We start from the raw sequence: 10,000 nt of genomic DNA, 5'->3' as shown, positions 1-10,000 counted from the left end.
ACCACGGGACACTGTGGAGATACAGTACGATTACTAAACCCCAAAAGGTCCAAAAAGAACAAATCAAACGCACCCGAAGAGGATCTACTTCCTGTCCGGCCGATTAAAGAGCCACGTGTGAGCAGGAAGTCGCGTTGCTAAAACAATCCACTTTACGCACCATGGAAACGCAAACATGAACCAAAAAGGCAAAGAAACTGTCAGGAAATGACGATAACGTTTCAAAAACAGAAATCTAACACGTCCCTAAAAGGAAGCGGATCTTTAGAAAATAAAATAAGACACGAGTCGAGTTCCAGCGATGGATTAAAAAAAATAAAAATAAAAGATCATTTGTGATTGGTGGGGGGAGGAAGGAGGGGGGCGGAGCGATCGTTAGTGAGGGTCCGTCTGAGCTTGATGCTTCTGATCTGATTCAGCATGTTGCCCCCCCCCTCCTGGGGCAGAGGGTCGGGGGGGGAGGGGGGCGGGGGATCCAGGGGGTGATGGGGGACAGCGAGGCCCAGAGAGGAGGCCTCATTCTGGGCAGAGGACGCCTGGAACTGAGCCTGGTGCTTCTGCTGCTGAGAGATCAGGTTGGGGTGAGGCTGGAGCTGCTGCTGTTGTTGGATCTGCTGTTGTTGTTGTTGTTGTTGTTGTTGCTGGATCTGCAGTTGTTGTTGTTGTTGTTGTTGTTGTTGCTGCTGCTGCTGCTGTTGAAGATGTTGTTGCTGGATCTGCAGTTGTTGCTGCTGCTGAAGCTGCTGCTGTTGAAGTTGCTGCGGTTGAAACTGTTGTTGTTGGTTGTACTGTTGTTGTGGGATTTGTAGTTGTTGTTGTTGTTGTTGTTGTTGTTGTTGCTGCGACTGAATCTGACTGCGTTGCTGCAGCTGCTGATGGTGGTTTTGTTGTTCCTGTACCTGGTGGGGCTGAAACTGCTGCTGTTGGATCTGTAGTTGTTGCTGTTGTTGTTGTTGTTGTTGTTGTTGCTGTTGTAGTTGCTGATAGTGATTCAGCTGGTTGCCTTGCTCCTGCACTTGTTGCTGGTACAGTTTGGCGTTGCTGCCCTCCGGTGGTACGGTGGGAATCGGCACTGGGATTGGCATCTTTCCCGGCACCAGTTGGTAATAGGGGGAGGAGTGGGAGGAGGGGGGGAGGGCGCAGAGACTCTGGGTGGAGGTGCACAGTTTGCTGAAACCCAACCCTCCTGCGGCGGAGTTGAAGATGAGCTCCTCGCTGCCGTTTCCTGCCTTAATGGGAACCTGTGGGGTGCAGATGGGAATGGGCATCCCCCCGCTGATGGTTCCCCTGCGATACGCCGGTTTTGACGATGGTTTCCGACGGATGGTGGCGGTGTGGGAGGGCGGCGGCATCTGATGATGGCGTCCGGAACGACTCGTCAGCTCCGGTTCGGCCAATAGGCTGACGGTGGAGGCGGGACGTTTGGACTGAGCGAACTTCCTGTACTGGAAGCTGAGGTCGGAGTTCCTCGGCATGGTGGAGGATTTGTCGAAGTCCGACTGGTTGGTGTTTCCCAGAGAGAGGTGGTGCAGGGAGTCGGAGTCTCCGTGGAGAGAGATGGACTCGTAGTCAACTGGAGGGAGGAGAGAGGAAATATATATTAGATGCTGTTGAAGTACAGATTAAGGAGAGTAAATAAGTAGTAAGGGAAGGAGAGGAGAGTAAATGTGGAGATAAGAAAAGCAGAGAGGAAAGTTAACAAGGAGAGAGGACCTTGAATCACAGATCAAGGTTAGTCTGGTTGTTTTCTCTTGTTTGATCTAGAAAAACTGATTCTATTTTTATTTCTACCTTACATTTCTATATGCTGATGTTCAGGTGTATATCAGTGTGTAGTGTCTCTACTTTAAAGAGTCCTCTCCTGCTGATGTTCAGGTGTATATCAGTATGTAGTGTCTCTACTTTAAAGAGTCCTCTCCTGCTTATGTTCAGGTGTATATCAGTATGTAGTGTCTCTACTTTAAAGAGTCCTCTCCTACTGATGTTCAGGTGTATATCAGTATGTAGTGTCTCTACTTTAAAGAGTCCTCTCCTGCTGATGTTCAGGTGTATATCAGTATGTCGTGTCTCTACTTTAAAGAGTCCTCTCCTGCTGATGTTCAGGTGTATATCAGTATGTAGTGTCTCTACTTTAAAGAGTCCTCTCCTGCTGATGTTCAGGTGTATATCAGTATGTAGTGTCTCTACTTTAAAGAGTTCTCTCCTGCTGATGTTCAGGTGTATATCAGTGTGTAGTGTCTCTACTTTAAAGAGTCCTGTGGGAGGGAAACTCCCTCTCAAGGGAACACAGAGATTGTAGCCTTTGCAGACCATTGACATGCACTAAAAACTATAGAACACACTACAGAAAAGGAAAAAGCTCAATAGGGACTCTTTAAAGGCCTCTGTTTATGTTTATATCCATATCACATTTTATACACTTCCACCAAAACAGTCTTAACAGTTTTGCACGGACGCTCTACTCATTCATGCAAAGACAACGTGTTTTAAAGAGTTCCGTTTTGGCAGTATTTGTGCAGTAGTCAATACACGACTGGATAAATGAGAACTTATTTATTCTAGTTTGTCCAGATGTGAAACCCTGAATCGTCCAGACTGTTCCGTGTTGCTTTGATTCTACATTCATCATGGAGGCATCGGAGGAGAACACAGATTCTATCAGAACACAGGGTGAGTAGTTGATATAGAAATGGTGAATTTGTAAAATGTGTTAAACTGTAACTCAATGGAGTAAAAAAAGCTCAATTATCTCTGGGTTTATTTGAATAATGAATGCGCAGAAAGCTGGATGCAGACATGCGATCAGCTGGCGACGCTGAGAGGTAAAACAGGCAGAAGACAGACAGGAAGTCAGAGACCTACCATAGATAGGAGGCTCTCTCTTTACAGCTGGAAGAGAAGGAAGGAAGTTTAGAAAACACGAGAGGAGACACCAGAAACACAGAGGATACAGAATATAACCACAGACTGATGCATATGAAACACACCGGACAGCTGGGAGCCACACAGAGGATTAGATGGCTGAGTGTGTTTTCATGGAAGTGCTTTCAATCGGTTTAAAAAACAATAATTGCATAAATCAGGAAAATAATCTGAATTAAATGAATAAAAGAAATTCCCGTGAACTGCGTTTCCTTACACGTGGGTTCAGGCTATAGATATGAACGGGGCTGACAGTAAAACATAAATAAAAAGCATAACAGCAAAAGAAACCTACCCTTTAGGAAGTGTAAACAAAAATGGTGTTTTATTCTGAAATAGTGGCGGGTTGCATTCAACGTTTTTATTATTACTCTATTTATAATAATATGTTAACTTAATATCGGATGTTGCAGGTTTAACTCTTTTTTTAAGCAGTCACATTTAATCTAATATTTAAAATACAGATTTTGGAAGTGAAAACGTATTTAGCAATCTGTCACTTGCAGAGTATTTCCTGTGTGTGTGTGTGTGTGTATTCACTGTGTGTGTGTGTGTGTGTGTGTGTGTGTGTGTGTGTGTGTGTGTGTGCATGTGTGTATGTGTGTGTGTGCGTGCATGTGTGTGTGTGTGTGCATGTGTGCATGTGTGTGTGCGTGCATGTGTGTGTGCGTGCATGTGTGTGTGCGTGCATGTGTGTGTGTGTGTACTCACTGTGTGTGTGTGTGTGTGTGTGTGTGTGTGTGTGTGCATGCATGTGTGTGTGTGTGCGTGCATGTGTGTGTGTGTACGTGCTCACTGTGTGTGTGTGTGTGTGTGTGTGTGTGTGTGTGTGTGTGCTCACTGTGTGTGTGTGTGTGTGTGCTCACTGTGTGTGTGTGTGTGTGTGTGCTCACTGTGTGTGTGTGTGTGTGTGTGTGCTCACTGTGTGTGTGTGTGTGTGTGCTCACTGTGTGTGTGTGTGTGTGTGTGTGTGTGTGTGTGTGTGTGTGTGTGTGTGTGTGTGTGTGTGTGTGTGTGTGTGTGTACTCACTGTGTGTGTGTATGGTGTCCTCGGAGCAGGAGGGGGTGGTGGTCTGCGTGCTGTATCCAGAGGAGCAGTGGAGAGAGTCCCTGCTGCTCCTCTGGGCGTCCGAACCCAATGCACCCAACGTCAACAGCTGATCACGGGCCGAGCAAGACTGAGAGAGAGAGAGAGCGAGAGCGAGAGCGAGAGCGAGAGAGAGAGCGAGAGCGAGAGAGAGAGTTTACTTTAATGCAGTTTAATTAATAATTGTACACATTTAATTACAGGCTTCATAGAAAGAAATACAGAAAGGAAACAAGGAGAGGAGATTATGTTTTAAGAATCAACAAAGAGAGGAAACAAGGAGAGAATATAGGAGAGAGGATTCAAATGAATAGTGGAGGGGAAAACAAGCGGAGGAGCCAAGGACAGGAGAGGAACCATAAAAAGGGGAACGAAGGAGAGGAGACACGAGGTGAAGGAGAGGGGACATTTGAGGAAACATGGAGAAAAGGGAGTGAAGGAAAGGAAACAGAACAAGGAGATATTGAAGGAAACGGAAGCAAGAAAGGGAATAAGCGGCAGGAGAAAAGTGAGTGAGTGAGTGAGTGAGTGAGTGAGTGAGTGAGTGTGTTACCTTCCCAGATGCAGACATGGCTCTGGCTCTCTCTCCATGGTGTGTGTAGGCGTTTTGTGGGGGGGCGAGCAGGCCGTTCTCTGTCCCCATGCTGCCGCCAGCTGCGAGCTGATTGGTCGAGCCCATTGAGTCCTACAGGAACCAGGAAGTGAACATTTTAATATACCCGAGATGTCGGGGTTTCACATAAAATACACACACACACACCCCTCATTACACTACTGTGCCTGTGAGCAATAACACACAGTTCAGATAACGTCGATATTATTTGAAATCCAGTGTGGAGGGTGCTGCTAAATGTGTGTCCAATTGAAATGATGTTTTTCCCCTTTTCCTCCACCCAACAATATAAGTGAATAATGTGGTTGGTATGACTGACTTGATGCACCGTATAGCTTTAGGTAACACAAAGCTACCATTATAACCCTTTATTAGCCTTTAAAATGACTCAATGAGTCATTTGGAGACTACGGGATAAAGACATATGAACAGAAATAGTCCAATACATATCGAAAGACGAACAAAGTGTCACACGAAGATGGAAATGGACGAAAAACACAAATAAAACAAAAAATAAACCATAAATAAAATGACAGTCACACAAGCAATTCATCACTTTCCACGTGAACACACCACATTGCTATGGACTGTATTTTATGGGATGGACCTGGACGTGTGGAGGTGAAGCCTGACGCGAAACACGGGGGATAATACGGTGGAACACGGAGAGGATGTGAGATGCAGATCTGATCCGATGGGAGACAGACGGTGATAAATATGAATATGTATTTTCTCACGGAGGCGTTATCTCTGCGGCTAACACGGCGGCTGAGCGTGGGGGCGTGGCCTGTGGGGGCGTGGCCTGTGATGGCGTGGCCTGTGATGTCGTGGCCTGTGATGGCGTGGCCTGTGTAACCGTAGCGACCGCGGCTGCCGTGGCGACCGCGGCGGTTCGGAGAGTTCCCCTCGCTGAGGGAGCGGCCGACCTCCTGACCAATGAGAAGGAAGGGGGAGGAGCAACGCTACACAGGAGAGGGGAGGCTTTTATTTAAAAAAATCCTCAACGCTAAACGTGTCATATTTTTTAAAGTAAGGGTTGAGATTTAGAGTTTTATGATTAGGGAAAATGTTACTTAAAGATATGAAACTTATTCAAATAGTATTAACATTTTAGAGGACATTAAGTTATAACTGATAAGAGATAAACTCAAGTTATGAGGTTTTCTGTGCACCATGAATATCTTTTTTGATGCGGGGGCATACATTAATCAGCAGTCCAGTTTTTAAGTTTAAAAGCACATTTCTGGACAGGTTTGTGTTTTCATGGAAAGACAGTCAATATATATTTACTAAAATAGACTTAGGAAAAAGATATATACATATATAAGAACACATTTAAATTAAATAACAGAACAAACCTGTATAAAAAAATATTTAAAAGAATAATTAAAAAAGGGAAATAAATAATTTGAAAAATGTATAAGGAAACTAGAAAAATAACAAATAACATAATACGAATTACACAAAACAAAGACAGTTTAATTGAAGTCTAAAAACTACAGCCATTAATCTAATGCTATTTCAGACTCCTTCAGTTCATTCCAAGAAAAACAACCCCAGACCTAAAGCACACTGAAGTACGTGATGTTAGCGCTAAGTACGTGTATTTAACATTCTGAGTTTAAATAGAAAACCGATGTGTGTGTGTTACCTGGATGTGAACTCCATCCACTTCACTGCTGATGGAGTCCAAGGAGGGAACGTGTCTCACTGATCCAGACTGGTAGTTACTGCACACACACACACACACACACAAAATCAGAATAAAAGCTCCAACACACAGGTGATGTCATGGTTGTGTAAGTTGATCCAAATACACAAAGACTTTGCTCCAGTATCAGCAGTTCTAATATTATGTTGAAATATAATGTCATACAAGTACACATTAAATCATGTTCAGCACAGTCTCAAGTCTGTCTGTCTGTCTGTCTGTCTGTCTGTCTGTCTGTCTGTCTGTCTGTCTGTCTGTCTGTCTGTCAGTCTGTCAGTCTGTCAGTCTGTCTGTCTGTCAGTCTGTCAGTTTGTGTGTGTGTGTGTGTGTGTGTGTGTGTTACCTGCTGATGCTGCTCTTCCTGGACAGGGTGTTGCTGGGAGAAGCTGGAGGAGTCTGATAGCTGTAGTTAAAATCTGAGCCTTTCAGGTCCAGAATCACCTGGAAAACACAAAGTAAGAGGTTTCAGACTAACCTCTCTAACCTTGTTCATGAACAATCTATTCAAAAGTATACGTAATGTGTTGTGTGTTTAAGAGAGTGACCTGCTCGCTGGCTGCTGGGAGTTTATTGGGTTCAGCTGTCAGGTTGCTCAGATCTTCCAGAATAGTCTGCAGGTGAGTCACCTCCCCCAGCATGTTGATCTCATGGTCCTGCACACACACACACACACACAAACACATGTTAGTAATTATTCCATTCAAAAAGCTTTAAAGACATCACACACACACACACACACACACACACACACACACACACACACACACACACACACACACACACACACACACACACACACACACACACACACACACACACACACACACACACACACACACACACACACACACACACACACACACACACACACACACACACACACACACTCACCAGCACGGGCTTCAGCATGCTGACAAAGCTGCAGTATCTGGAGCGCTCCTCGATCAGAGCTCTGCACACCGCCCTCTTCTCCATGTCCTCCAGCACGGCGTAACGAACGTTCACGTCCTGCAGAGCGCTATCCAGCTGCAGGCGCACCTCCCCCTTACCTGAACACACACACACACACACACACACACACGATAAGGTTAAGTTCTTGATTTCACATTGATTTTGTATTCATTGCTTCAAATCAATCACAGGATTTGATTCTAGATTAAAAGTTTGGTCAGTATAACAAAAGTCTAAGTGATGGCTTTAACTGCCTGGTTTTGTCCGTCTAAAATAGAGATATTCACTTTAATGTGATATACAACAGGAAAGCAGCATATCTGACCTTAATGCAAATTACTTTGACATTTAAAAAAGAAAATGTTTTGATTCTTTTTCTGCCAATTAAATCATCGTTGCAGCTCCAGGGTAAGATTAACACTGAGGCTGTAATACTCAGATCCCACCAGCAGGGGGCAGCACATCACTACAGTGTTTGGATGGGAAACCTTTTAAAACCAGCTGATCTGATGGTGATACTGGGAGGGAACTCATTGGAATAATACAAACAAAAACACTGTTTCTGATGTGATTTACTCCAATGACTTAAACTAAACCTGAACAAACTAATCACCTCAATTAAATAAACTCTTTCTTAGACGGACACAACTTCTTGTAAAACCCATCAAGAGAACGGTTGTGGAGACGTCTGATTCTAAAGACATGTTGAAGATTGAAAAGTGAAAATATGTTGGGTTGAGGAAGGATTGTTTTATTCCCTGTAGTGTATTATATATGTTTGTGTGCATGTACATGGTCTGCAAAGACTCAAATCCCTGTGTTCTCTCCCCCCTTGTCTGAAAACGCCTCCATTCGACTCCTTTGTTTACTTCCTGAACATAGTGACATCACTGTAGGTGAGGTGCTGCAGCGCAGGCAGTATGAGACATATAAAGAGCTTTTTGAACATCAAAGAATGGAGACATGTAGAGACACTACATACTGATATACACCTGAACATCAGCAGGAGAGGACTCTTTAAAGTAGAGACACTACATACTGATATACACCTGAACATCAGCAGGAGAGGACTCTTTAAAGTAGAGACACTACATACTGATATACACCTGAACATCAGCAGGAGAGGACTCTTTAAAGTAGAGACACTACATACTGATATACACCTGAACATCAGCAGGAGAGGACTCTTTAAAGTAGAGACACTACATACTGATATACACCTGAACATCAGCAGGAGAGGACTCTTTAAAGTAGAGACACTACATACTGATATACACCTGAACATCAGCAGGAGAGGACTCTTTAAAGTAGAGACACTACATACTGATATACACCTGAACATCAGCAGGAGAGGACTCTTTAAAGTAGATACACTACATACTGATATACACCTGAACATCAGCAGGAGAGGACTCTTTAAAGTAGAGACACTACATACTGATATACACCTGGACATCAGCAGGAGAGCACTCTTTAAAGTAGAGACACTACATACTGATATAAATCTGAACATCAGCAGGAGAGGACTCTTTAAAGTAGAGACACTACATACTGATATACACCTGAACATCAGCAGGAGAGGACTCTTTAAAGTAAAGACACTACATACTGATATACACCTGAACATCAGCAGGAGAGGACTCTTTAAAGTAGAGACACTACATACTGATATGAGCTGAAAGTTAGCGTAGTAGGGCTCCTTTAGGTCATCACCTTGTACTTGAGAAGCTGGGATGGACATTTTGTTTGATCTTCTGATGTAAATAAAGTTATGGGCATCTGATTTCTGAAACCTCTGTCTCTATGTTTTCAGATAGTCTTCAAGCAAACACGGTGAAAACAAACCATCTTTCCAACTCGAAGAGACAGGACAACAGAGACAGTTGATCCTGTGTGTGTGTGTGTGTGTGTGTGTGTGTCTGTGCGTCTGTGTGTGTGTGTGTGTGTGTGTGTGTGTGTGTTAGCTTCCCTAGAGCAAGTGGTAATGAATGATCATGTAAAGCACTTTGAGGGGTCGTAAAGACCTATGGAAACTCAACCTGCAACACAGATGAGGGTAAACAACGATGACACACAAACGCTGCCTCGGCGATATTTAACGTGCTGACGTCTGCGTTAAACAACGTGTTTCTAATCACGCTGACTCACGTGCAGCTGAGAGAGACACTTCTGCTTCACGAACACTATTCATCACGACGTCTAGACCGCCTGCGTCACACACTGATGACATCATCACATCACTGACCTATTCTCATCTCACACTGCACTGTCACTTTATTCATGTATTTCTTTGTGTTATATATATTTTTTTAAATGCCATTTTATGACGTGTTTCCGCTGCACTATTTCTTAATGCTCATGATGTCTTTCATGTTCGTAAAGCACTTTGAATGGCCTTGTTTTTGAAAGGCGCTGTATAAATACACTTGCCTTAAAAGGTAAGAGTCTTTTTACTTTGGGGCATTCACTCTGTTCTGTAAAGTTAGTGTTGGGCAAAGGTAGATTATAACAAAGTGTTTATATCTGGTCTTGTAAAATACAGTTTTTTTTGTTATTAACTCAAATAAATACAGTTTTAACAGCATTTCATGTTTATTTAGCGTACACGAGTTGTGTTTAAATGCACTTTAACAATTCATATGTTTCCTCATTAATTCAAACTTAAAGGTGGGGAAGGTAAGTTTGAGAAACCGGCTCGTGATACACTTTTTGTTAT

At 43.5% G+C, this 10,000-nt stretch overlaps 1 protein-coding gene and 1 long non-coding RNA gene across 3 annotated transcripts in view; one reads left to right on the top strand and one right to left on the bottom strand.

The window, feature by feature from the left end:
• Positions 1-10,000, bottom strand: part of mtss1 (MTSS I-BAR domain containing 1) — a 61,904-nt gene that overhangs the window by 773 nt on the left and 51,131 nt on the right. The window contains exons 7-14 of one of the 2 annotated variants that reach the window (XM_079683123.1): positions 7,225-7,382; positions 6,879-6,986; positions 6,677-6,774; positions 6,274-6,352; positions 4,563-4,694; positions 3,953-4,100; positions 2,863-2,889; positions 1-1,573 (exon numbers count right to left, since the gene is read on the bottom strand). The exon at positions 1-1,573 is cut by the window's left edge and continues 773 nt beyond it. In XM_079683123.1, the coding sequence (XP_079539249.1) occupies positions 330-1,573; positions 2,863-2,889; positions 3,953-4,100; positions 4,563-4,694; positions 6,274-6,352; positions 6,677-6,774; positions 6,879-6,986; positions 7,225-7,382 (1,994 nt within the window). In that variant the 3' untranslated portion in view covers positions 1-329. The remainder of the gene's footprint in view (positions 1,574-2,862; positions 2,890-3,952; positions 4,101-4,562; positions 4,695-6,273; positions 6,353-6,676; positions 6,775-6,878; positions 6,987-7,224; positions 7,383-10,000) is intronic. The other variant, XM_079683124.1, reaches the window with a different exon arrangement.
• LOC307040364 lies at positions 6,665-9,976 on the top strand. The gene is made up of 3 exons (XR_013808481.1): positions 6,665-6,788; positions 6,871-6,950; positions 9,098-9,976. It is a non-coding gene; the product is annotated as an uncharacterized lncRNA (long non-coding RNA).

This window comes from Notothenia rossii, assembly GCF_949606895.1.
Source record: "Notothenia rossii genome assembly, chromosome: 5".
In the NCBI taxonomy this organism is placed as follows: domain Eukaryota; kingdom Metazoa; phylum Chordata; class Actinopteri; order Perciformes; family Nototheniidae; genus Notothenia; species Notothenia rossii.
This window is presented reverse-complemented; position numbering and strand designations above follow the sequence as displayed.